Below are 27,721 nucleotides of genomic sequence, written 5' to 3' on the forward strand. Positions count from 1 at the left end.
CTTTGTGTTACCTGGTCTGTCTGTCTGCAGGCTGGACCCTGTGGGAGCCAAGTGTAGTCTGCCCCTCTGGAACAGGAAGAGGGCAGCCTACTCCAGTGCTGTTCTTTGCCCATCAGGTATAGTGGCGGGCAGCAGACCTCCTTGGCAGATGGTTACTAGAGACCTCAGTGTGCTCACCCCCATAATGAGGGCACACACTGGCGCAGAAGGAGGGCACATACCTTGGGCTGCAGTCTCTCCTCAGGGCTTAGGAACTCTGCCCGACCTTTGCTCACCTTGGCCAGGCCTCTCAGGAGCCTCCGGCAGGCTCCAGAGCCCAGGCCAAAGCTGAAGCACCTGCAAGAATACGGAGACCTGCCTAAAAGCAATCCTGGGGGCCCAGGGCCATCCTTAGGATTTCTGGGGCCTTCCGCAGTACAGCGAAAGCTTTGTTATCCAGCAGGCATGGGGACCAGGGGTTGCCGGTTAATTGAATATGCCAGATAACAAAGTTTATTGCTCTGCCCCTGTCCCCTACTGGCAGATCTGGCTCCCAGCAGCTCGAGGCAGGCTGAGGGGGAAGGAGGTGCCTGCTGATGATGTCAGCCCTGCAATAGCCAGCTGGACAGGCAGAAGTGAGGTAGGTGCACCTGAAGGGCTGGGGGCACACAGTTTTCCGGTTAACAGAGTGCCAGATAACAAAGCTTTCCTTGTACTATCAAATTGGTGCCCCATGTCCCACAGCAGCCTGGGTACGCAGCAGGGTGGGGGTGGGGAATAAAGATGATTTTTTAGAGATGTGATTTTATAATCTCCAGACTAGCATAGTACATTCAGAAACTGATAGCATAGACCTGGGTTTGGCAAATGCTTGTTAACTGGCTTCAATGCCACATGAATGGCTCTTTCACAGGGCCAGGGTTCTGCTAACAGGTCTGGCAGGCTTTGTCACTTATAAGTTAACTAGATCCTCTCCAGACGAAGCAGAACCACAGAACAGGGATAGGTAGAGGCAGAGGGTGGACATTAAGAGCCAGCGGTGCCCCAAATGTTCAGGTGCCTTACACAGCTGCCAGGGCCCTGCTGGTGCCCAGGAGTCATCTGTGCCTGAGGAGGGAGAGGGACAGAATGAGGGCAGTCGGCTTCAGCAATATTACTGAGCATTGCTCAATACAAACACAAATCTAGGGGGGCACATGACCCCTCTAAGGAGGCACATGACCCCGCATGACTCCCCCCACATCACCTCCGGAGGGGGCCGCTCTGAGACCTACACGGCCTAGTCCAAGATGGCAAGGCTCCAGACTGAACGGAAGAAGCACTAAGATGCCCCACTCTGGCTGCAGTATTTGTAGGTTTTCTGGGACCAGGTCTGCCCTGGACTCTTTTGCAAAGAAGGCTCCGAGACCCCTCTCCTGGAGTTTGAGGTCTGAGCCGGTTGTGAATATTCCACTCAAAAGTTTCTGGATGAAAAATGCCTTTGTTTCCAAAATCAAAAAATTAGACACACGATGTTTGCAGTGCTGGAGCAGGCAAGCGGGTCCCTGGGCATGAGAGGATAAGGCAGGGGCGGAAACTCATGTTTGTAGAAACATGTCAATTTAAAACAAAAACTGAAACCAAAGAACATTTTGAATATTCATTTTGAAATTTCAAAATTGGGGGCTTTTTATTTTATTTTTCATTTGTTCATTTGCGTCATGCTTTATATTATTTTGTGACATGTCCATAGCAATAATACATAACCTGGATCTTTGCCACAGACGTGTCACACTCTGACATGATATACAGAGTAGCCCAATGTCTGAGAGTCTGTAACACTGAAATGCTGCCTGTTCCCTCTGGGCGGCCCGTGTTGCACGGGGAGTGCGGGGCCCAAACGGCCGCTTGCTTCCCTGTGGCAGCCCGGCTGAGTGGCGCAGAAGTCAGCCGAGAACCACGGTGGGAGGGGAAGGTGGGCGGGGCAGTGATGTGCGGCATGACAGCGACTTCAGGCCCCGCCCCCTGGCCGTGAACATCACTACCCCACCCTCCTCCACCTCCCGCCATGGCGCTCGGCTGACTTCTGCACCGCTCAGCCAGGCCGCCGCATGGGAGCAAGTGGCGCAAGCGACCGTTTGGGCTCCACGCTCCCCATGCAGCATGAGAAGCACAGAGCCCAAAAGGCCATTTGGGCTCCACGGTCCCCCGAGTGAGAGGCAGGAGGGGGAGAAGAAGAGAAAGAGAGAGACAGAGAGAGAGGCAGGAGGCGGAGGAGAGCTGAGGAGGCGGAGGGGAGGGAGGCAGTAGGAGGCGGAGGGGAGGGAGGCAGTAGGAGGAGGAGAGAGAGAGAGAGAGAGAGAGAGACCGGAGGCTCAAGAGAGAAGACTGACATGGAGAAGAGACCTGAAAATCCCGTCGTCTTATGACGGGCTAATTGACTAGTCATATATATAGTAGCCCAATGTCTGAGAGTCTCTAACACTGAAATGCTGGCTGTTCCCTCTGGGCGGCGCTGTTGCCTGAAATGCTGGTTGTTCCCTCTGGACGATCTGTGCTGCATGGCCATGTACATCACCGCCCTGCCCCCCCTTCACCTGCCACCGTGGCACTCGTCTGAGTTCTGTGCCGTTCAGCCGGGCCGCCGCGGGGGAGCAAGCGGAGCAAGCAACCGTTTGGGCTCCCCCGAGGTGGCCTGGCTGAGCGGTGCAGAACTCAGACGAGCGCCATGGCGGGAGGGAAAGGGGGCGGGGCGGTGACTTACACGGCCCTGCCTCCGGCCGTGTATGTCACTAGGGTAGGGTAAAAAAAAAAATGGACACACTTGATCGAGGACAGGAGGGGGGAGGGACCAGCAGGGAGAGAAGTGGGACTGGCTGGGCGGCAGGGGGGAGGTGTGTCAGAGGCAGCGTAGCTGGCCAGGAGAGAACGAGAGAGGGGCAGCCGGCGGGAAGCAAAGTTGGTCTGGGGTGGGAGTCGGGGGCAGTGAGGCTGGCCGTAGGAAATCGGGAGGAGGAACAGGCTGGCGGGGGGCAGGGAGAGGGAATCGGCCAGCGGGGAGCTGGACTCATCTGGGTGCGTGCATTCCCGACAGAGACAGAGGAGTGCGGAGAGAGAGTGAGAAGAAGGTTGGGGAGAAGAGAAAGAGAGAGACGGAGCAGAGAGAGAGTGAGAAGCAGGAGGAGGAGAAGAGAAAGAAAGAGACGGAGAGAGAGGCAGAAGGTGGAGGAGAGCTGAGGGGGGGGGGGAGGCAGTAGGAGGAGGAGAGAGAGAGACGGAGCGAGAGACCGGAGGCTCAGGAGAGAAGACGGATGTGGAGGAGAGACCTGAAAATCCCATCTTATGACGGGCTAATTGGCTAATACTGTAATAGTTACAATATTTTATTATTGCTTTATTTTTAAAATCATTAAAGGGCAGCTGCTGCTCGGTACTGACTGAAACATCAGATCTTTTTTTCTAGATCTGAGTCTCCTGTTTGAGTTGTAACTCAACAGTCTGATATGCTGAAATTTGAAATAATGTAAAAATGATAAAAACAACATGAAGATTATAATTCAAAATCAAGCCAACATTTCAAAATCCCCAACAAAAATTTGAAATTCTGGAACAAACACTTTCCAAATTCAAACATTTTTCAGAAATTCTCTTCCATGAGAAATCCATGAAAAGAAAAACGAATTTCAAAATGTGGAAATTTCCGGTGAAACAGGCATTCTGAGTAGGTGTGTGGGGAGTTATTCTCTCATGAGTGGACTTTGGTATAACCAGGGCTTCAATTCAGAGCTCCAGTAAATACTGTCAAACCCAAGGGGCTGAAGTTCTAATCTCGTGGCCCACAGCTGAAGCGTGGAACTCTGTGGGGAGAGATCATGGGGACATTTGCGGGAGAGAGATCGTGAGGAGCCCTGGGAAATACCGTAGGAGAATTTAAGCCCTGGGTATAATGGTACCAATGCTGAACATTCTGCTCATCCCCTCTAGCACCAGAGGCTGCAAGCTGGTTCCCCATCCCGTCGGCCTTCCTCTCCGCAGCAGAAAGATTCTTGCCATGTCCCTCTCCTGGATTCTTTTCTCTCCCTTGCCCCACCACGTCCTGCCCCCCCCCCCCCACACACACACTCCATACCTGACGTTGCTGGCCTGACTCCTTATCAGTTCAATGATCTTGCCTGCATTGCTGACATTGGCATCCATGAAGATGAAGAGCTGACGCGGGTAACCGCGGTGAAGAGGCTGCCCCAGGATCCAGGTCAGAGCAGCTAGGAGGTTGGTCCCATGCATGTCTGCCCGTAACTTCTGTATGTGCTCACAGGCCAGTCTGAGGTTCTCCTGTGAACACAAAGAGTGTGGATTACAGGGCACCCCACGCCCACAGAATTACCCCCGAATTCTCATTCTTCTTCCCTCTGACATGTCTACAATCCCACCACGCTGTGGCCATGCTGAAGCAAGGAGCTGGATACCAAGCACCGATCTGTTGGCCCGTGCTGCTCATGCCATGGGAGTAGCCAACTTTCAATCGAAGAACCAGAGAAAAAAGATGCTGGTGTTAAACAAGGTCACAATGAGAGTGCACCAAACAGCCATGTCCCTTGAAGAGGCATGGAGGGGCTGTGCTGCAGGGATGTGCATCAGGGGGCCTTGACTTGGGAGGGGCTGGACTTGAGGGGGGGGTCAACATGAGGCAGGCAAGGAGGGTGGGAGGCTTCAGATAGGCATGAGGGAAGGGGATTGGTGCATGGGGGCCCTAAAGCCAGGTTGTGATGGCACCTGGTGATGAGGGACAGGGGTCTTCACATGCCTCACACTCACATTGCTGCAGGGCTTGCTTGCTGGGAAGAGGGTTTTGATGTGGGAGCCGAATCCAGCAATGTTCAGCAAGGTGCCTGAAGGGAGGCTCTTCACTGCCACCAGCAAGGCCTCCTGGGAAGAAATGAAATACAGCAGGTGGGGCCAGTGACGATGGGGCTGGGGGAGAGCGAGGCTGATAAGCTGTAAGCGGGACACCCCCTGCCCAGGAATACACACCACTCCCTACGGAGGAGATCTACCACGCTGGGGAACCATCTTCCAGGGGAAGGGCTGAGAAGCCCACTGCTTGGAACATGTGGCGCTGGGACAAAGCCTTGGCACATGGGCTAGAGAGAACACTCTTGCATTGCCTGACACCTCTCAATGAGCACGCTCTCTGGGACCCCTCCCTCTGTGGCACAAGGCACGAGCCCCCTTTCTGTGGAGTCACTCCCCAGCACTTGGCTCTCCCTGGGCAACTGAGCCAAGTCACTTCCCTCCTCTGAGTTTTAGACACCCTCCTGTGGCCTTTCCGGGTCAGCTGAGTGAGGCTGCTCCATGCACAAGGCCCAGAGCAGAAGGAGGGATGGAGACTGTTGAGGGAGAAGCAGATAAATGCATAGCCGAGGCTGGACTCATTGCGAGGAAGGAGGCAGGAGGCAATGTGAAGAAGAGCAGCCGCAGGAAGAAACCGGGCTGTGCAGGGCCTTGAAAGGGAGGACAAGCTTGTCTTTGATGCAGTCAAGCAAGGGAGCTCCCGAGTGGCTGTAAGGGTGTGCTGGGGTAGATGTATCAGGCAATGCAGAGGATCCTCGCCTTTGGAATGGGCGAGAGGGGAGTCATGTCGGGGTATTTCCGGTTAAGCCTACAGGGCATATCTTCAGTTGCTTAAGTGCTACTTCAGCCACTGAGGGTACGTCTAGACTACAGACTTTTGTCGGCAAAGCCTCCGTCGAAAAAGAACGTCTAGACTACAGCCAGTTTTGTCAACAAAGCAAGCTGCTTTTTCGACAGAGAGTCTAGATGCTCTCTTTTGAAAAAGCACGGTGTGGATGCAATAGCAATTTGACATAACTCTGTTGAAAAAAGGCATTATTCCTCGTAGAACGAGATTTACCGCCATCGACAAAACTGCTGCGTTCTGTCAACTCACTGTCGACAGAACTCGGCGGTAGTGTAGATGCAGGTATAGTTTTTTTGACAAAAGTCCTCTTTTTTCGACAAAATCCTGTAGTCTAGACACACCCTGGCTGTTTCTACATTGGCGCCCTTTTCCGGAAAAGGGATGCTAATGGGACCAGTCGGAATTGCAAATGCCCCGGGGATTTAAATTTTCCCCACGGCATTTGCATGAACATGGCTGCCGATTTTTTCCGGCTCGGGGCTTTGCCAGAGAAAAGTGTCAGTCTAGACAGGTATCTTTCGGAAAATAAACCCTTTTCCGCAAGATCCCTTATTCCTGATTTTAGGTAGGAATAAGGGATCTTCCGGAGAAGGGTTTATTTTCTGAAAGATACCTGTCTAGACGGGTGCTTTTCTCCGGCAAAGCCCCGAGCCAGAAAAAAGCAGCAGCCATGTTCATGCAAATACCGCGGGGAAAATTTAAATCCCCGGGGCATTTGCAATTCCGACTGGTCTCATTAGCATCCCTTTTCCGGAAAAGGGTGCCAATGTAGACACAGCCCCTGAGTTACGGTGAAGCTATGTACTGATGGAGCTGATCTGCCCCTATATATCTATACACACGTTAGATACGGCCAAGGATTCCAGGGTGTCCCAGACAAGGCAGTCACATGCTGTCACTGTTTCAGTCCCTCTCCCCAAACGGGACAGCTGCATTTTCCCATGATGAGTCTCCGTCTATTTGCAGCTCATTTTTTCTAATTTCCTTAGGTTTTTTTATATCCTCATCCTGCCCTCAATGGTGCTTGTATCACCTCCTCAGTTAGTCTCATCTGTGAACTTCATTAAGATGCTGTTTGCTTCTCTTTCAGATCATTACATGAAGATGATGAGGATTAATTAGCTCATGTTTATACAGCACCTTAACTATGTGTAACACTATGTACGTGCTAAGTACTACTATTAGAGAGACTCGGTGGGTGGGAGAATAGCTTTTATTGCACCAGCTACAAGATTTACCGGGCTTTGCTGGAGTCCCTCAGGGCAGGGGGCTGAGGATGTGGAGGGTGTAGGAGTCAGGGCAGGAGCTTGGGCATATGCGGGGGCTCAAAGCAGGATGCTGGGGATGTGGGAGTCAGGACAGGGGCTAAGGGATGTGGGAGTTGCAGGAGTGAGTGTTGGGGGAAAGCAGTGGCTCTGGGCAGAGAGCTGGAGGTGTGCGAGGGTGCAAGAGTCAGGGCTTGAGGGTATGAGGGGCTGGGCAGGGGGTTATTGTGTGTGGATGCTGGAGTCAGGGTTCGCGGATGAGGATGGGCTTCAGGTCAGGGAGCTGGTTATAAAAGGAAGCTGCATACCAAATTTGGTAGCCCTAGCTCTTCCTGTTTAGGAGGAGTTTTTAAACAAACAGACAGACAGACAGACGTGTTTGCTCACAAACTCTCTCAAATATACAGTAGATTTAAGACAATTTTTTCTGAGCCACTCAATCTCAAATAGCTGAGTCAGCACTGATGTCATTTCCCCTCCTCATTTTCTAATGGGTTTCTCTCACTATCCCTCCCTTCCCCCTACCATTTATCTAAAAGCCCTTCTTATTAATAACATCTTCAATCTGCCTTGTCTTTTCCCCGCAGTGTGGATTGACACTGCATGTTGTTCAGTTACCTCCTCCCTTCTGTCTCTGATACAGACCAGTTTGTTCGATGTCTATCTGACTTCCTTCCATTGTAACCTCTGAAATCACTCCCCATTAGACAAAGTATTTTCAGATGTAACTAATGAGTCTTGCCTTTTCAGCATCTCATTTCCCTTCCTACCAACCCAGGCAAAAGCATGAGAAAAGAAACGGTCTTACACCCTGCTAGGTGGGCAGCAGGCTTGGGCTCTGGAGGACTCAGCAAGGAAGCAAACTGCAGTCTGTTTTCTCCAAAGAAAATGGCAGGACCTGGCCCCGCCCCACAACATTCAAATCCAGGGATCATTAGCAAGTCCCTCAGCTGACCTCAAATGCAGCAGGGGCAAGATGGGGAATAGAGGTAGTGACCGGTTAAGTAGTCGACCAACCAAGGAGATTAACACAGTCTCAGTCTGCCCTGATAAAAGAAATCTGAGGGCTCTGTGTGGCCTAATCTTTCCTTCCTCTCATCTCACCCCAATGGGAAGGCTCAAGACAGATCAATGATTCATCCGCAGGATTCAGAGCCACCCTGGATTCTGCTTGCTCCTGGTTTACTTCCCCTGCACCCGAGCTGGGCTCCTTTCCCCCCTGACCTTGATCCGGCTGATGTTGGGGCCGCTCATGCTGCTGCTCTGGTCAACGAGGAAGAGGATTTCCCGGGTGGTTGTCTGGAGGTCGGCGGGCATGCTGCCCACCTCCGGGCAGAAGTTCAGCATCAGGACCGGGTTGTGGTAGATGTCTTTGTGGAACCTCTTCTGAACAAAGGCCACCTATGAGCACGAGAGGGACAGGAGAGTGGTGGGCTCCAACTTCGCCCTTCCAGAGGCACTTCCTGTTGAGCATCATACGCTGTAGCCCAGGGGTAGCTGTTTTCCCCTCCTGACCTTCTCTCACCCCAGTGCTCCCACTGGCTGGGACACCTCCCCTCCCAGATCCTCCCTGCCAAAGACCCTCTAGGACTGGTCACCTGTCTGTCCCCATCACTGTCCTTCTTAGCGATTCGCATGTAATCCCGACGACTCCTGATGTGTGCTTCATACTCCTGGTATGTCATGGCACCCGCCTCAATAACCAAGTGAGGGTGATGGGGCTCTGGGCAAAAGGAAACACATCAGAGAAGTCAGTGGCTCCCTCCCTGTGGCCTTGGGGCTTCCTGGTGATCTGCAGAACATGGACTCATGCAGACCCAGCATTGGGGAAATGACGTGTTGGGAGGGGAGCGGTGTCCACGAAAGGCCCTCTCCCTTCTGATGTGGACACACCTGCTCCCTTCCCCACAGTGTTACCAGCTGGGAGATTCTTGGGTTGCAGTCACCAAGAGCTTCCCACAGCCCGCGCTCCTGCTAGGAGAGGCCTTGAGCATCCTGAATTTCCCCTGCCATGCTTCCTTTACCCAAGCTGGGAACTCCATGTTAAAAGCATGCACCCAGCATAATACTGGTTCGCATGTGCCTCTTACCACAGGGGTACAAGATAATCTCCAGATTCCTGTCACACCGGTGCTCCTCGGCCAAGGTAACGCAAATGGTAGAGGCAGAGCTGGCATAAGGGTTTGCATCAGCCCGTAGGGCATGCGATGGGCTCTCCAAGCCTGCAGGGCAAAGGAAGAATAAGAAGCAGAAGTTACAATTGCTAAGGGCTGGGGGAAGTAGAGGGTAAGGCCAAGGATGTGTTGTTTTTAAAGATATTCAGGCTTTGCTGCACTCGGTGTTGTAAGAGCTAACCAGCTTAGAAGCCTAAATCTCATTTTCAAAAGGTATTTAGGAGACAAAATCCCATTGAGGGTTGATGGGATTTAGGCACCTAAATCAACTAGATGTTGCAATACTGAGTGGACATAATCATCCAGTCTCAGCTCTGGATCATCAGGCCCGACCTTTGGGCAAGGAGAGCGAGGCAGTTGCCTTGGGCCCTGCGCATTCAGGGCCCCGTGCTGCCCGGCTCCTGGCCCCGCCCACCTGGCCACGCCCACCTGGTTCCACGAGGAGTAACAGGGATTTAAAAATGGCGGCGCCCGGCAAGATGCAAATGAAGCCCGGGATATTTAAATCCCGGGCTTCATTTGCAACTTCGAATGACTACATTAACCACCCTAGTTTGAACTAGGGTGGTAATGTAGACATACCCTAAGATCCATACCCCTCACTTTTTCTTTTCTTTTTTTTTTTTGCAGTGCGGCCATAAACTAAGTCCCTGTTGCATCCACTGGATGCCTGGGTTTTATTTTTCTGAAAACTTGTGGTCTGTTATGCCAATTCTCTCTCTCCCTTACCTCCTGCTGTTCCTCCCTTGCAGAGGATAAAGGGGGTGACTGCAAATGGATAACAATTACACCCAGAAGGCTATGCTCAAAGAGCGCAATGGTTGCGAAGACAAACACTGAAAAGTTAGGAAGTGTCAGAACTCAGATTGCCTTGGCCATCTGAATTCAGGCCCTAGTGCACATGCATTTTGACACCATCTTTAATCGTATGATCACATAGGATTTTTTCCAAAGCGCTCCTGCCTCACTGAATAAATGAGATATTATTCAATATTTTTACCCTCCCATTCAGTGTGTTGCTCCAGACCTTCTTTACTCCCCACCATTCACACCCTGCACTGAATTCAAAACTGTTCATTCTCTCCTGAATGTTTTTATAACACCTGCCGCAAGCGGAGGGCTGCTCCAACCCCACTGGGCCCCCAGGTGAGGCCGCCAGCCAGCAGCTGCCCCAGGCATCTGGCTTCTGGGGCTGGGAGCTGGCAACCAGCGCAGGGCTGGGAGCAGAAGCTCTGCAGGCTGGGGCTACTACAGCCAGGCTGGAGTGGTCCCCTGTCTGGGATCCCATTTAGTCAGTTAACTGGTTAAACACTGGGTTAACCTAACATTTAACCTGTTAACTGATTAATCTGGATTTTACATCTCTTGTTCAAATCAGCAACTGACTTGTGCCCTACACTACAAATGATGGCGAACCCTCTCCACTCCCCCAGGTCTCTGTCAGTCTGACCTAGGAGAAAATTCCTTCACAGCCACAAATCTAGTGATCGGTTAGAAATTCAGCACGTGGGCAAGACTGAGAAGCCAGGAACCTAGCTAACTCAGAATCTTCCACTCTAGGGTCCCTCTCCAGCCATTATTTGCTATTAGCAGTTGCAGACCAGCCACATATCATGGTAGACACTCTCATATACCATCCGCTCCATAAATCTATCAAGCTCAGTCTTGAAACCAGTTAGATGTGTTGCTTCCACTGCTCTCCATGGAAGGCTGTTACTCACATGCAAGTACTGCACTCACATGCAAGTACTCACACACAAATGTGCACATACCCTAGCTTCCATACACAAAAGTATTTATGCCAACACACACACACACACACACTCAGGCAGATACAAGCACAAGGGCATGTGCACACACAGGGCCATGCATGCACATGCTCACACACACAGACAAACACTTATGCATGCACACAGATGTGCATTCACACACATGCTTACTCAAGTGCATACAAACAACGGCCATGCGCACAACCATTTACGCTCACACAGGGGCATGGATTTAAACATATTTGCTAGGAGGGACGGTAAACGTTTGGAGGCCTTGCAGAAGGAGAAAGCAAGAGACTTGGAGGACAGGGTGGAAATGAATGGAAAGGATCAGGAAAGGGGCCCTGTACATGGAGGCAGTCTAAAAGAGGCTGAGAGCCCTTTGCCCATCCCACTTGGCCAAAACCTTCCCTGAGCATTCCTCCCTGTTCACCCTTCCCTCATCTCCACACACAAACACTCACCTGACTGTGGCCTCCACTAAACCTGCCAATGGCTAGTCACTCCCCCGTGTAATATTCACACCAGTGCTCAGTACCAACATCCCTGCGTCCAGCTCTGGGGAGGCAGAGAAAAGCCTCTTTGATGTCTAGAAAGGATTGCAGGATGCTCCCAATGCAGCTGGGCCCCTTTGGCATCTCTCTTCCTAGCACACCTCCCACTCCTACCAGAGAGGGGTCTACTACAGACCACGGAGCGCCAAGAGACATTCTCTCCAGACTGATGCATGGTGAGGTCGGAGTGCAGCACCTCAGAGACAGATGGGCCACGTGCCAACGCTAATGGGATCAATTCCCCTCGTCTCTTAGGCACACACTCCAGCCTCTGTGCAATTCATCCCCATCACATCCCTTCCGCTCCCCCAGCCATTCCTGTTTCATTTATCTGAGGAGGATATTGGCTAAACGATAAAGAGCGAGGCTTTCACTGCTGGGTCTAAGTGCGAGCGGGCAAGACCGCATATGAAGTGAGCTGATTGGTCTCAGTCAGCTATCCCATAAATCCCTGATGTGCAATGGCATTTGGGGCCAGGAGTAAGCCAAATGGCTCGCCCACTCGCCTGTCTCAGATGCCCTCTGATCCTTCCTACTTTCCTTGACTCATCCCAGAGCTGCCTTTATATAAGGACACCATTAATAATAGAACAGGGTGTTTGGGTTCCTCAGCTGACCCTCCTGGTTATAAGGCACTGGAACACGCAGAGATGTTAATCAGTTCCAGCTGGATATAATGGAGGTAGCAGCAGCTATTTGACCAGAAGAATCTATGGGTGTTTTTGTCTGCAGTGAGTGCCTGGGTTCGAGTTTTGTGATCATAAATTCAGCAAAGAAGGGGATGGGTTTTGCCTCTCTCAAATTGAGTATATTGGAGCACAGTAAGAATGCCAGTGTCTATCAATGCCAAGTTGTGAACCAAACGTCTCTCTGCCTTAATCAGAGCTGACAAGTCTCAGGTAGAGAGATCATCAGGCAAGGACACTGGGGAGGGTTGGACGGACCAGGTCAACACGCAAGGAATTCCTTGGCTATGTTGGGATGATATGTTAGTTCAGCCAATACTTTAGTTGTATTGTTCATAGGCTAGAGCAAGAATGAGGGTCAGTGTAGAGAGATTAATAAGACTGGGACTTTTCAGATTAGAAAAGAAATGACTAAGGGGGGATATGATAGAGGTCTATAAAATCATGACTGATGTGGAGAAAGTGAATAAAGAAGAGTTATTTACTTGTTCCCATAACACAAGAACTAGGAGATGAAATTAATAGGCAGCAGGTATAAAACAAATAAAAGAAAGTATTTCTTCCCACAATGCACAGTCAACCTGTGGAACTCCTTGCCAGAGGATGTTGTAAAGGCCAGGCCTTTAACAAGGTTCAAAAAAGAACTAGTTAAATTCATAGAGGATAGGTCCATCAATGGCTATGCCAGGATGGGCAGGAAAGGTGTACCTTGCCTCTGCTTGTCAGAAGCTGGGAATGGGTGACAGGGAGGGATCACTTGACGGTTACCTGTTCTGTTCATCCCCTCTGAGGCATCTGGAAGTGGCCATTGTTGGCAGACAGGATACTGGGCTAGGTGGACCTTTGGTCTGACCCAGTGTGGATGTTCTTATGTTATTAAGGGATGGAACAGAGGGGCAGGTCGTAGCTTTTCCCTTAAACACCAAAGGGAAATGTCTTCAGGAATGAGGTGCATCATCAAATATTCGTTGTTTCATGGGACAGCTCTCATTTTAGCCCCAAAGTTGCCCTACATTCCACAAAAATTCACTGTCTCCCTCTAGGTTTAATTGTTGGAAACTGCTTCTATCGGAAACAGACTCATCACTCTGAGCAGCCAGAGCCATTCACACTACGGAATGAATCCTGTAACTGCAACGTAATATCGATTTTTGGCGCCCTTAAATCTGGGCCTGTGTCACATTCTGCAACCCCTGTGTGAGCCTTGGTAGGGGACGGGTAGGATCAGCAAGCTAAGGAGCTGAGGGCTGGAATAGCCGACTGTGGGGGGCCAGGAGAGAGGGCCATGAACAGTGCTGCATGTGTCTAATCCCAGGGCTGAACTGCAGATGGAGATTTGGGAACACTAGATGGGCTGATAGGGAGAGGCTAGACCCTCCCTCTCAGAGTTGTTGCCCACACTCTGTCCAGCTCTATTTACCCTTCACTTCCAGGAGCATTGATGACCCACCAAAAGAGTGAGAAAAACAAGCTGACCGAGTCACATCACCCTCATACCTGCCAGCAGGCAAGGCCCCTTCACCAGCAGCTCAAAGGAGAACTCATAGGGGAAGGGGTTGTAGACCTGGCCCCTGAAAATGTCTGTGTTCTCGGGAGGCATGATGAATGACTGTTCACTTCGCAGGCCAGTAGCTCCAAAGCAGCTAGTGGGACTGAAACAAAAGACAAGTCAGTCACGAGCTGATCGCAAAGGGTGGGTTTGGCCTGCTGGGGAAAGTTAGCCTCTGCTGTGCTCAGCAGCCTGCAGAAATCCCTCATCCAGAGCAGCATCTCTCCCTATCAGTGCAGAGTGCTTCTGCCATGCTCTCCTTAGCTTCCCAGCAGCTGGGAGATTAACAGGCTCCTCTGATGATACCCTGGGATGGGCATCAAACTTCAGTGCACACATGGGTATCTCAGGGAGTTCATGGGGACTTCACTATCATGTCAGTCCAGCGGAAATCCACAGTTCATCAAGGAAGCATGAAGCATCTTCCTGAAACTCAACATCCTCCTGCATTTACCAGGTAATTCCAGGTCTGCCCCAGTGAACACACAGCCAGAAACAAGGACAGCCAGGAAAATGTGGGAAGCCACAACTGGGAGACACGGACAAACACTTTAGCATGAGACTCTGTGTTCAGGTTTGGTGAAGTTAAGGTGCATTCTGGGAATCTCCTCAGAGAGGAGGTGACCACAGAACCGTCCCTTATCCCCTCCCCTTTAGCCCCTTTGCTTTCCTTTCCTCCCTCGCCTCCCAGGACCTCGGCAACCCCCACTATGGCATAGACTCTGAGAAAGCCATGAAAATCACCATAGGGCCAACCTGTCGTCACACAAGCCTCCTGGCTCACTCGCACTTTCCGGGATGGACACCACGAGGGGCGTGAGGATGGAGGGAAAGGTGATGTGGAGTGCACCATCTGGCAGGGTTGACAGCTCCTGGCTGCTGCTGAAGACCACAGTCAGGATTTCTGAGGGTCCAACGGGGCCCGTGCTGAGGATGAAGGTGGAACGCTTTAAATCTTCATCAAGGATCAGGTGACCTGGGCAGAAAAGCAACAAGAGGAAGTCTGCAGGCAGATTCTACAGGACAGGCATTTAGAGCATTGAGCTGGTGTTCACAGTTACAGACCAGCACCAGGACAGGAGACGAGGCCTTTGGCCCTGGACAGTCTCAAGCTGGAATAGAGAGGCTAGTGGGCTTATTAGTCATTACTCATTAAATATTACCAGTGTGCTCAGCAGCATACAAACATATTGAAAGATACAGCCATTGCCCCTAGGAGTCGAAGGTCTGCTCCCATTACAAAGTGAAGCGGACGTAAACCACCTTGCAGCTACCTAGCTGTGTATGTGTCTACACTTGAATTTGTCTCTGTGACGGACCCGCACTGGACCTGCAAGGGTTAACCAGATGGATAATGGCTGAGAGCAATGGATAAAACTGTCATGGAGGCCCTTTGCAATCTCTCCTAGCGGGTTCTATGGAGGGCAGCCTTATTTCTTCCTCTGCGGTAGGACACTTTCATATACCAGTCAGCCATAGTTTCAGTAGATTCCATTGCAGTAAACAGCATATAGACTGTTTAGCAGCGTATAGACTCAGGCTTCATGATAACAATCGCAGATGTGCTCTTTCTGCCTCTGTTACCCTCAGGAATGAGACCAGTTAAACACCACCACCTATGGAAAATGGTGCCAGTATTCAGTGACATTGGCCGATACCGGTGGTTTTTAACCAGTTGTCTGCATACTCCACAGATTATATCTCAGAGGTCCACAAAAGGTTGTTGTTACCTTAGAACAGTGGTTTTCAATCTGTGGTCTGCAGACTATGTCTAAGATTTCCAGAAGAGTCCAACCTCCATGTGAAATTTTTTATGAGTTCACAAGTGAAAAAAAATTGAAAACCACTGGCCTGTATTCATAGTTTTATGCAACTGAGCAATTCCTCCTCATTTCCATCTCCCCTGATCGTCCATATTTATCAAGGCTGGTAGTGAGAGTGGGTTCATGCACAAGCTCACACAAGCAGAAGTGGCAATAAGTATGCCTTGTTTAAAACTTTAATGGAGAAAGAAAAGGGAGCTGTGAATCTTAGCTTGCACTTCCTGTTGTGACTATCCTGACAATGGTACCTCTGGGTGTTTTACCTGCAGATTTCCCGTCCACACCTGTGGAATGTCTAAGCAAAATGAAAAGGAGAAAGAAGACAATGCAAGATGACATGTTCAATTAGATCCTCCAAGCCAGTGCATTAGACCAGTGGTCCCCAATGCGGTGCCCGCGGGTGCCATGGCGCCCGCCGGGCCATTTCTGTGCACCCGCCGAGTGATCAGGGCCAGCCCCGCCACCAGGCACATGGTGCATGGGCGGTGTTGGCCCCTGGGCATGCAGCATATGGGTGGCCCCATCCCCGGGCGAGTGGTGCATGGCCTGTGCCGACCTCGGGCACGTGGCGTATGGGCGTCCCCGCCCCTGGGCACACAGCGCAGGAGCGGCACCGGCCCCAGGCGCGCAGCGCGTGGGTGATGCCGGCTCCTGGGCGTGCGGCACAGGAGCGGTGTCGGCCACGGGAGTGCAGCGCATGGGTGGCACCGGCACTGGGCACGCAGCGTATGGGTGGCCCCGCCCCCGGGCGCGTGTGCTGCCCCGCCTCCAGGTACCCAGCGCGTGAGTGGCCCCACCCCCAGGCGCCTAGCAGCCCCAGAAGGTTGGTGACCGCTGCATTAAACTATGAGAAAAGGGCCTGGAAGGTGAACATTGCAGACTGCCTGGAGAAGGAAAGGGCAAACAGAAGAAAGGCCCAAGAGTCCCAGCAGGAAAAGGAGAGATTCATTAGGACATAATAGGGCTTCTTTGGCAGCAAAGAGAGATGCTGCACACTCTAGTGGACTGTAAAATGGAGGGCCTCACCACCAAGAGCGCCTCCAGCTGGTCACTTAGGGAATTAGTATGTTTGGTGCTGGAGTGCCCCCTTCTGGCTGGTCTTACCTGCTGTTACTGTTATTCTCAACCACTCTAGGTCAGGGCCCATGTCTCTCCCAGACAGGGGTACCCTCCTACCCGGGTACTGTCCTCTTGCAGTGCCCCCACACTCTGGTGTCCTCCCCCTTCGAGGGCCCTCAGTCCCCCTATACCCACCTTGCCTCAGTGACCCACTGCCAGTCTTCATCTAGTCCCTGCCACGTGGCAAACTGCAGTCTGGAATGGCCACTCATCACTGGCAAGGCGGTGTGGACCTGCTGCTTTTGTCTATCCAGGCTGCCTCCCCTGAGGCCTTATTTCAGGCCCTGCAGCCTGGGAGCTTGCCTGGCCAGAGTTTCCCCAGCTCTGCCTGACTTTCTCCAGCCCTGCTCTAAATCAGGAAGCCTCCAACTTCCCTAGCAGCGAGGTCCCTCCTGCTCCCCAGCCAGAGCAAGAGTGAGTCTCTCCATTCCTCCCTCCTGGAGCCCTTATTTATACAGCCCACAGCTGGGTCCTAATTGGCAGCTATCTGCTGCTGCTGCTTGCTCCATGGCTCCAGCCCATCAGCCCTCACTCAGGGCTGGGTTTTAACCCTGTAAAGGGCCAAGATGGGGCAGATGCCCCGTCAGATGGACCTACAGGGTCGCTAATCACAAACATGCCTTCTGTTGCCATACCCTGGAGAACTATATGTGATGGGGTGTCTGTCTTGCCCCACACTGGCCCTTGGAAGGCTGTGCAGGAGGCAGCTAATTAGGAGAGGATTATAGGAGCAGCCAGTCAGGATCAGGCTGTGCCATATAAGAAGGGCTGCTGGGCAGAGCAGCTTCAGTCACTTCCCCTTTTGCTGCCACTCACCACTGAGGAGGAAGTGGCTGAACACTAGCTGGGTTGATCCCCCAGAAGGGGGAGAACTGAATGTGGCACAGCCAAAGGGCTGTGTCCAGAAGAAGATGCCACGATTCTGGGAATGATGTGGGTCTTGGAGCAGGAGTGACTGGGGTGAAATGTCACCAGATCAAGGTGTGCTGGTGAACAGAACTAATTCCCAGGACAAGCAGGAGTCAAACCCTGTCATGCTCCATTACACCTCTCTACACATATACCCAATATTCTATTAGCATCAGGGGATGCACCTCTCCCACCACTCCACCTCAGGGGACAGTAAGGACAACGATAGTTTCACATACATTAACCTGTGAAAGCCACAGTTGCTGTATGAGTAGATAAAGGTGCATCGGTAGGACATAAATATTCTTTCCCCTTGTTAAGTTCTGTTCCATTAATGTATTAAGTTTTCAATGTATCACCTTTTAAATTCTTTTTTGCTACTAAATAAAATTATATTGTTTGGAAAATAGTTACTTTTTATGAGTTCCTAACATGCTGCAAAGTGCCCAGCAGTTCTGAAGGCACCTAATAGCCTTTTATGGACCTAACCTCCATGAAATTATAAAGAGAAGCTAGATAATTTCATGGGCCGTGTCCAGACTCAGGGGATTTTTCGGGAAAAGTAGCCTTTTCCCGAAAAAACTTCCCCTGCGTCCAGACTCAAGCTGCGTTCTTTCGAAATTATTTCGAAAGAACGCGGCTTTTCTTTCGATGGCGGTAAACCTCGTTTCACGAGGAAGAACGCCTTCTTTCGAAAGTTCCTCTTTCGAAAGAAGGCGTTCTTCAATGTAAAGAGGCCGTCTTCGAAAGAGAGCATCCGGACTCGCTGGGTGCTCTCTTTCGAAAAAGCGGATTTCTCTTTCGAAAGATCCGCCTGCACTCTAGACGGGATCTTTTGAAAGAGGCTCTTTCGAAAGAAGCCTGCAGTCTAGACATAGCCATGGAGGTTAGGTCCATAAAAGGCTATTAGCCAGGGGATAAAATGGTGTCCTTGGCCTCTGTTTGTCAGAGGCTGGAGAGGGATGGCAGGAGACAAATCGCTTGATCATTGTCTTCGATCCACCCTCTCTGGGGCACCTGGTGCTGGCCACTGTCGGCAGACAGGATACTGGGCTAGATGGACCTTTGGTCTGACCCAGTACGGCCGTTCTTATGTTCTTATGTACCTACTTACTAACTACTTTACAATGTAACAGAACTCAAAGGATCAATGACACAGTCTCCCTTTTGCATCACAGATATTACGCAGCATACAGAAGACAGCTATAATCACTGAGATTTTTTCACTGAGACCTAATCTTGTGAGCAAACAGCATCAGCATCCCTTAAGTCTACCAAGAGACCATTCAGCTGTCATTGTGCACATGCAGAGTTGATAGTTAAATGTTTCCTTCATGCTGTTGAGATGTCTGGTGTATGGCTTTCTGAACCAGAAAACAAGCAGTAGGCTGGATCCCCCAGGACCACTATTGGCATTTCAGCAACGCCAATGGCAATTCGCTGGTCAGCAAAGAAAGTAACTGCAAGTTTCTGAACAGTCCTATGTCCTTAAAGATTGCACTTTTCCTAACCAGACAACATGGATGTCAAGGAAGCATCCCTGGTGATCCATCAATGCTTGTAGAACCACAGACTCCGTGGAAAGGTGCTCTGGAGCTTATATAGAAACATGCATGCTGTCTGTCACGCCATGCCAGTTCAGGTACCCCATTTCTCCAAATCCACCCACTACATCCTGCAAACTGCCGAGAGGCACAGGCCCGTGTAGCAGGAAACAATTAATGGCCCTGCACAGGTGTGTGACAAAAGGCCCCACAGTGCATTTCCCAGCTCCAAAATTATTTCCCACTGACTGGAAGCAATCCAGAGTTGTAACTCTCCAGAATGTGACTGCCATTTCCCTCTCACTGCACCTCCTTCTGGTGTCCCTGGGCAGAGGGCTAGGGCACACTTGGCACACAGATCCAGGAATGTGGCCTTGCTCATCCAAAAATTCTGCAGTCATTGATCCTCGACTCAACTTGCATTATGATGCGTTTCCACATGTCAGTGCTGGTTTCTCATGCCCCAAAGTGATTCTCCACCATCTACAGCTGCTCCATGAACACCCCCTACAACATTTATCTGGCTCTCGTTATGCCTCACAGCAAACTCTGTGCTCCACAAAATCATCACATTCCCCACAGAGTCCATTCTTCTTACAGCTCTAGAAATACCAGAGGCTCATGCATCCTGGGCTCACAATGTTCATAACTGTGCAGAGCCAGGCAGACTTCAGGCTTGTGTCAGAGATGGTGGAATATAAAAAGAGCCCCACGGGATCATGAAGTCTTTTAAAAAAAGGTGTGAAAATTATAGGATACAGATGACATCATCGGATGGAGAAAGTTGCACACTGGGAAGTTGATGCTTCACTCCCAGTGACCCTTGTGTGGCTCCTTTCTGTCCCACTATGCATTGCCAATACTTGCCAAAAGACAATGAGCTGGATGGCTGCAAGTTGCACACTGAGATATCAACCACTGGTGCAACCATACCCTGCATCAATAAAAGCGTGCCTAGAGTGTGCACCAGTGCACAGAGCCTAGGACACACACGCACAAGTTATATACTAACTGCAGCAGCTTTATGCCGCACTAGATGTGGAAGGTGAGGGGCAGCCAAATGAAGGAATTCAAGCAGAGGAGTAGAGTGGTAAGGAAAGGAGGACGGATGTCAGCCTCAGTGTTCGGGATGGAGAAGGGAAAATCTGAAAGGTCAGAGGAGAGGAGATGGTTGCTATCATGGTAGATGACAAAGAGCAGGGGGTTTTTTTGGGGGGGGAGGGGGATGGAAAGCCAGGATTGAATTTTTGAGATGTTATAGAGCAGGTGCTGAAAGGATCTTTTAACACTGAATGGTGGAGAGCAGGAAACAAACAGAAGGGAACTGAGGATGTTCCCAGAGGAGAATGACGACTTTATCACTGCAAAAAGAGAGGGATGGTTTTAGGGAAATACATGGAGTTCCAGTTCAAACACAGCCTGTCCCAAACTCAGTATCTAGAGGCTATTGGATAACCAGAGATGTAGAACCAAACTTTCAGAATGAAATACTAGAGTTGTGATCTCTCTGGCTGTGTCTAGACTACATGCCTCTGTCGGCAGAGGCATGTAGATTAGACAGATCAGCAAAGGCAAATGAAGCCGCGATTTAAATGATCGCGGCTTCATTTACATTTACATGGCTGCCGCGCTGAGCCGACAAACAGCTGATCAGCTGTTTGTCGGCTCGCCGCTAGTCTGGACGTTCCCCCTGTTGACATCAAAGCCCTTTGTCGGCAGCCCCGTTATTCCTCGTGGATGCCTCTGCCGACATGCCTCTGCCGACAGATGTTGAGGATACAGAGTCAGACTTGGGAGTCACTGGCAAAGAGATATTAGCTGAAACTATTGGGATAGATGAGGCCACTCAAGGAAAAAATACAAAGACAGAAAAGAAGGGGAATGAGAACAGTCTTGATCCTGAGGGTTGTCAATAAACAGAGGAAAAGAAGCCACTAGGAGACACAGATGGAGTGCACAGAAACAGGAGGAGAAGTAGGACTGAACAGAGAAGCAAATGTCCTAGAGGAAAAAGCAGCAGTGATTGACTGTTACAAGTAGCAGAAGACAGAGGAGTGGAAAAGAGGAGAGGCAGAAGATGACTAATGAGCTAACTCAGAGCAATTTCGATGGAGATCAGAGAACAGAAACTGGCTTGTATGAGACATAAGAGACTAAGAGCAGAGGACGTCAGGGCAGTTGGAACTGGTAGCACATTCATGTTGCTCAAAGGTGAAGGAAAGGAGTGAGAGTCATAGAAAGGTTTCTGTAGGATCACACTCAAAAGTTGAGGGAAAGCAATTAAATGTTAGTGGTGATGAGGGCTACTATTTTTGCAGACACTGCCTGGCCCAGGACAGGTTCTGAAGAATCAGCCTTCATTCACTGACAAACCAGTTGGCTCTGGGATGCTGGTACTGGAGGGACCAAGCCCAAATTGCAGACTGCCTGATTATAGGCCAGTGGATTCTGGGAAAATAAATTTTATTGCAGAGAACTCTCATACCTGGTCCTATCTGGGCTTAGGAGGAGGGACATCTCACAACTCAGTGCCTGCCCTGACTGGGAGAGGATTCGGTTTCCATGTTTCCTGGACACACCTCAAAGGATTCAGTGTTTCAGGTCCTTGGCAGCATTGGGAAAGTCACATGTTGCTTCTCCAAACTTTGTTAGCTGAACTCAGGAGTGTAGTTTCTGGCCAAACTCCGAGGACCTGTTGATTCCAGCTGTGATAGTGCCGCTTTGGGAAACACCTTTCCAGCGAGTGGGATCCCCCGCCCTAGCTAATACCCAGAAGCATAAAGACAATCTTGAAAGCTCCACGTAACTTCCCAGCCCTCATGCAGCTCTTGGATTCCATCTGTGCTTATTTTATTTGAACAACCCTTGGCTTTGACATCATTTTAGCCACACTCTTGAATACTGATGGCAGATGTGGTCGCCTCATCTCAAAAAAATATATACACTGGCACTGTGAAAAGTTCAGAAAAGGGCAACAAAAATTATTAGAGGTATGGAATGGCTGCCGTATGAGGAGAAATTAATAAAATTGGGACTTTTCAGCTTAGAAAAAAAAGACAACAAAGGGGGGATTTGATAAAGGTCTATAAAATCATAACAGGTGTGGGAAAAGTGAACAAAGAAGAGTTATTTACTCCTTCCCGTAACCCAAGAACTAGAGGGCACTCAAAGAAATTAATACTTAATGGGTATGGCTACACTACAGAGTTTTGTTGGAAAAACACCTTGAGGAACGTCCACACTGCAATTGCATTCTTCTGCAAGAAAATTGAAAGAACAAAGGGGTTTTTCCGGCATTGGGAATCCTCATTCTATGAGGAAGAAGCTTCTTTGTGAAAGAGCTCCTCCACAAAAAAGCGTGTGTGGATGGGGAAGAGGGAGTTCTTTCAGAGGAAGAGGAGAGGAAAAAGCACAGGTGCTCTGGTGGCCATTCTGTCCATAGCAATCACTGCTTACATGTAAGAGAGTGTCCATTCAGTGTGGACACTTTATTTCAAAAAAGCAGATTGCTTTTTAGATGCACTTTTGCAGTGTGGACACTCTCTTTCGGAAGAAGTTTTTTCGGAAGATCTCTTCTGAAAAAAAGCTTCTTCCGAAAGAAGCCTGCAGTCTAGATGTAGCCAATGGGTTAAAGACAAACAAAAAGAAGTACTTTTCACACAACGCAGAGTCAACGCAGAGTCAACCTTGCCAGAGGATGTTGTGAAGTCCAAGACCATAACAGGTTTAAAAAACAAAACAAAACAAAAAACCTACCGTATATTCCGGCGTACAAGACGACTTTTGATGTTAAAAAAACATCCCCCAAAAATCGGGGGTCGTCTTGTACGCAGGGTATACATCCCGCCTGGGCTGCCCCCCCGCCGGAGCTCCTCCGCGGCTTTGGAAAGCCTCGGGGGAAGCCGGCGGGGGGGCAGCCCAGGCTTTGCAAAGCTGCTGCGGCTTTGCTCCCGGTGCCTCTGGTCTGCTGGGGACCGTCTCCAGCAGACCAGGGACACCAGAAGCAAAGGAGGCGGAGGGGCGCTGGGGTATAAGATGAAACCCTATCTTTTAATTAAAAAATTAGGGGGTCGTCTTATACGCCCAGTCACCCTATACGCCGGAAAATACGGTAGATAAATTAATGGAAGCTAGGTCCATCAGTGGCTATTAGCCAAGATAGGCAAGAATGGTGTCCTTAGCCTGTTTGTCAGAAGCTGGGAATGGATGACAGGGGATGGATCACTTGTTGGTTATTTCTGCTCATTCCCTCTGGGGCACCTGGCATTATCAGAAGACAGGATCCTGGGCTGGATGGACCTTTGATCTGACCCAATATGGCTGTTCTTATGTTGTTGGGTTCTTGTCATAATACAGGTAGGTGACGTCACACCACCTAGCATACTTACCGTTGGAGCAGAACAATGGCTGGCCCAGACTGGGGCTGCAGTCAGCACAGCATTCCTCTGCTCGGTGCCGATTCTGCATCTGGAAGGTGATTTTTCTGCTTCCTGTTGCAGCTTCAAAACCTGCTACCACCTCCGACTCCTCCAGGGGATAGATGAACACTCCTACACGGGACAGCGGAGAAAGAATTTTGAGGCTGAGACCTCAAGAGCCACCAGACAGAGGGCAGCCTGACTCAGAACTGATTATAGCCTTAGGCTCAATATTCCCAGCATGCACTAAGGCTATGTCTAGACTGCAAGCCTCTTTCGAAAGAGAGCGTCTAGACTGCACGCGGAAGTTTCGAAAAAGCAAGCCGCTTTTTCGAAAGAAAGCAGCAAGTGAGTCTGGATGCTCTCTTTCTAAAAAGCCCTGTTTGCTTTCAAGAACGCCTTTTTTCGAAAGAGCACTTTCGAAAAAAGGCGTTCTTCCTCGTGGAATTAGGTTTACCGCCGTCGAAAGAAAAGCCGTGTTCTTTCGATTTAATTTCAAAAGAACGCGGCTGCAGTCTAGACGCAGGTGAAGTTTTTTCGAAAAAAGGCTACTTTTTTCGAAAAAAACCCTGAGTCTGGACACAGCCTATGTGAGCTATTAGCTCTTCACCTCAAATTCTGCTGCTTGTCACAGGTAGGGATGTGAATGGGTAACTGGTTAACCAGTTACCCAGTAACCATCACCTTTACCAGGTAACGGTTAGCCGGTGCGCAGAAGCAGCCTGCCATTGGTGGAGGGCTGCTGCAGCCCTGCATGGGGCTGAGAGCTGGACCCCCCTGGGCGGAGGGCTGCTCCAACCGGGTTGGAGCGGTCCCTCACTCAGGATCCCACTTAGTCGGTTAACTGGTTAAACGTTAAGTCAACCTACAGGATTAAACAGGATTTTACATCCCTAGTCAAAGGTCCTGAAGAGTGTCCACTCAGAGCAGCTACAGCACAGGCAACTCCAACGTCAGCTTTCCACACGTTCCACACCTCCTAACATGTCTTATCTCTGCCCTGAAGGCAGCCCCTCTATGGTAGAGAGAAGAGGTCAGTCGTGGTTTGTTTATTCAGTCCATAGCCTTAGAGTTGTGGCTCCCAGCAAGGGGAGTCAAACCTGATGGCAAGCACCTGCCTTCTGGGAATTGGACTGAGACTCACTAACACACTTCACCTAGACCACTTAACAGTCATCACATTGGAATGACTTTCAGTCACTATTCCCAACAAGGACAGAATGGAGCAGTTGACCTACTGATGCGAGGTTTTGGATCCCAGTTCTAGTCCCCTCTGAGCTAGCCAGTCCTCCAACAATGAACTTTTAACCTTCAGGATGCAGTAAGGTAGCTAGAAAACAGTTCCAGAGCCACTTTAGTATTTGCTTAATGCAGAAGAGGGTGCCTAGCCATTTAAATACACAACAACCTGTCTGTCACCTGGTGGAAAGGCGACTGCATCAGTGTCTCCTGGATGCAAACCAGTCCAAATTCACCTATGATATGATCAGGGAGAAGGAAAGCCCAGAATTTCCACCTCTTCTTGCATCAGGGCTGTGCTGGGTTTGGGAAGGATCCTTCTGTCAATCTAGCATTTATGTCCTGGCGCAAGCCTGTGTATTTACTGCCTCCTTCTAGAACATGCTGGGTTTGGTTCTGCATGTATCAGTTCCCTGTTCTAATGGGTCTCCTCCTTTAGCTCATTAAGTAGAGGCAAGAGTTCAAAAGACCAAGGAGGAACAAGTAGAGGAGGGTGAGTGCATCACTGCTTCACACCAAGACAGGTCAGCTCTGCTCCCATATCCCAGCAAGCTGCCAGTTCAGTAGGGACAATTTATTCTTTAGCTCTAGACAGCTGCATCTTACCTTCTACAGGCTCCTCCTCTGAGTTGATGTAAGTGAGGTGAGCAGTGACTCCCAGGGAGTACCCATTGGCACAGGCCTTCACGCAGGAGCTCTTCAGAGGGAGAGCTGTCCAGGTAGCTAGAGAATACAAGCCTGGCATGGTCTCTAGGCACAGCTACCAGGTCCTGAGGCTCTGGAGAGAAGGTAAAAATCACAAGCAAGCATTGAAGACTGGAAGCAAAAAAGGAGAGCTCTGGCAGAACACTGCCTCTCACTTTCAGGAGAGGTTTGGAAGTCTCCCACAGACTCAGCAAAGGGTTTTTCAGCCCTGTTTGTAATGAAGTGGGAGTAATAGGTCGACCGCAAGATTAGATTATTGCACAATGAAGCTGGTGACTTTACAGCATTCTTCCTTCCTTAATTCCTCCCCAGTCCTTGCCCCTGCTCCTTGAGCTTCCATGATGCTTTGCTCTCCTGAACAGTCTCATCTTTCCTCTCAGGCTCTCTCCTCTGCCCCTTTTCTCCATTACCCTTGACAATTCCACTATCTTCCCAGCCACTCAAGTGTACAGCCTGGGGGTACCATTAAACTCCTCTCTCCCTTGCTCTCCTCACATCTCAGTTCTAATCAGCTCTTGTTACCTTGTACTCTGAAACTCTCCTGTCATCTCCATCCCAACCTTCATCTAAAAAGCTCTTCTGGACTTGGGTCCTCTGTCACCTCAGTTATTCCATCTTCTACTTTCCAGCTTCCCTGAATGTCATCTTGCTCCTCTCCAATCTATCCAAAGTGCAATATCACGTTCCCCTATCACACGTCTCTACACCAAGCCACCTTCTTTTCTGCTTTCAAATCTCTCTTCATAACACTTTATTTTGGCAAACCTTCTGTGATGGGATGGACCCAAGGCCGCCATTTTGGGAGGGTAGGAGGGGGCAGCAGCCGTGCACTCCTGGACACAACTTGCTTTTCATGCCGTTCCCCAGATGCTAAGGGAGTGAGGGGAAAGTATTTGCGCTCTGTGCATGCCTCCCTTCCGTGAAGGGAGCTCATCAGCCAGGTGTGAGAGGCACGCACAGAATGCAAGTACTTTCCCGTCACTCCTTTAGCGTCCAGGAAACGGGATGAAAAGCAAGCCGCATGCCAGAGTGCATGGCTGCTGCCCTCCCTACCCTCCCGAAATGGCACCCTTGGGTGGACCAGGCCCAAAGCCCACAGCAAGAAGCTTGTGGCCTTCCCAGACTGCTCCCCAGAGAAGAAATTGAGAGGTCCTCCAAGGAGGGTAGAGAGTCTACAGTGGACGTGTCCAATGAGAGGACAGGAAGGCCCTATGCAGGGGCTGCAGGACCAGAGGCAGTTCAGAGGCAGCTCAGTTTAGTTTTAACATCCCTGCAGCTGTGTCTCAAAAAAACAATCCTACAGAACAGATTTGGATAGGGACCTGAAAAAGGCAGCATCACGCTGCCAGGCTGAGCAGCCACTCAGGGAGTACTCACTGGCCACTACAACAGCAGAATTAAATGAGTCCACACACCACGCAGGGCAAGGACTCCCTCTGCCCCTGTATTTAATGGAAATTAAGATTAAAATCCCAGTTCCTGTGGCCCTTCAGAATGGATTGTAACACTAGTTCCTGAGAGGAAAAGGGCAACATCAGGACTGATTCTAAGCATCACTGGAATCAAACAGCCATGTGCTTAGTCTTTGTTTATTTTTCCGTGTTAGTAGCAGTTGAGCTCTCAGCCTAACATTTCCCGTAAAACCAGTGCTAGATGCTAAGATCTCCAGAGTGGGCCTAGATGGGCAATGAAACAAAAGAAGATTAATCTCGGACGATGCTCCATGCTCTCTTCAGGGGCTGGACATCAGGCGACATCAAACCTTCCTTCAGCCTCAGAGCACTGTATCTGCTGTTCCCATTGCTGTCCACCACCCACAAAGGTTACCAGAGTAATTCATAACAAGCAAAGGGAAAAAACACACAGAGTAGTTAAGACAAAACAGATTGGAGTCTCCGTTTGCTGGGTGATTAATAATTTAACAGCCAGGTCAACACTAAATCAGAGATCACAGCAGGGAAGGAATTGCAGGAGCGAGGATGCAGAGGCTGGACTGCAATAGGGATGTTAAATTGTGATTAATTAGCTAATTGAGTAGTTGATGGAGTTTCCAGTGAATACTTGATTAGTCGACAGGGGGGGGGGGGTGATCACTACTGTGACGGTGCGTCGGGGTTTCCCTGTTTCCTGCACCCCCATAGTGGCATGAACAGACTCCGCCAGCCAGTAGAATTGAGGGAGTTTATTGCTTCTCCAAGATACAGCAGAGCACAGATGGGGGGTGACTGGGCCCTACAATCCCAGCCCTGTCCCTAGCCCCTTCTCCCCTGCTTCCTAGACAGAAACTGACTCTCTTCCAGCCCTGCCCCCC

At 50.2% G+C, this 27,721-nt stretch overlaps 1 protein-coding gene across 3 annotated transcripts in view; it reads right to left on the reverse strand.

Annotated features, from left to right (window-relative positions):
• The window catches only part of VWA5B2 (von Willebrand factor A domain containing 5B2), a 48,030-nt gene that overhangs the window by 11,482 nt on the left and 8,827 nt on the right, over nucleotides 1–27,721 (reverse strand). For 2 of the 3 annotated variants that reach the window (XM_025179191.2, XM_075938100.1), the window contains 10 exons: nucleotides 25,312–25,483; nucleotides 23,437–23,598; nucleotides 14,410–14,629; nucleotides 13,602–13,756; nucleotides 9,012–9,143; nucleotides 8,520–8,644; nucleotides 8,146–8,322; nucleotides 4,774–4,884; nucleotides 4,088–4,290; nucleotides 222–336 (listed from right to left, as the gene is read on the reverse strand). In XM_025179191.2, coding sequence (XP_025034976.2) covers nucleotides 222–336; nucleotides 4,088–4,290; nucleotides 4,774–4,884; nucleotides 8,146–8,322; nucleotides 8,520–8,644; nucleotides 9,012–9,143; nucleotides 13,602–13,756; nucleotides 14,410–14,629; nucleotides 23,437–23,598; nucleotides 25,312–25,450 — 1,539 coding nt within the window. In that variant the 5' untranslated portion in view covers nucleotides 25,451–25,483. Of the gene's footprint in view, nucleotides 1–221; nucleotides 337–4,087; nucleotides 4,291–4,773; nucleotides 4,885–8,145; nucleotides 8,323–8,519; nucleotides 8,645–9,011; nucleotides 9,144–13,601; nucleotides 13,757–14,409; nucleotides 14,630–16,730; nucleotides 16,930–23,436; nucleotides 23,599–25,311; nucleotides 25,484–27,721 lie in introns of those variants that run through there. The other variant, XM_075938101.1, reaches the window with a different exon arrangement.

Source organism: Pelodiscus sinensis, chromosome 10 (genome assembly GCF_049634645.1).
Source record: "Pelodiscus sinensis isolate JC-2024 chromosome 10, ASM4963464v1, whole genome shotgun sequence".
NCBI lineage: Eukaryota > Metazoa > Chordata > Testudines > Trionychidae > Pelodiscus > Pelodiscus sinensis.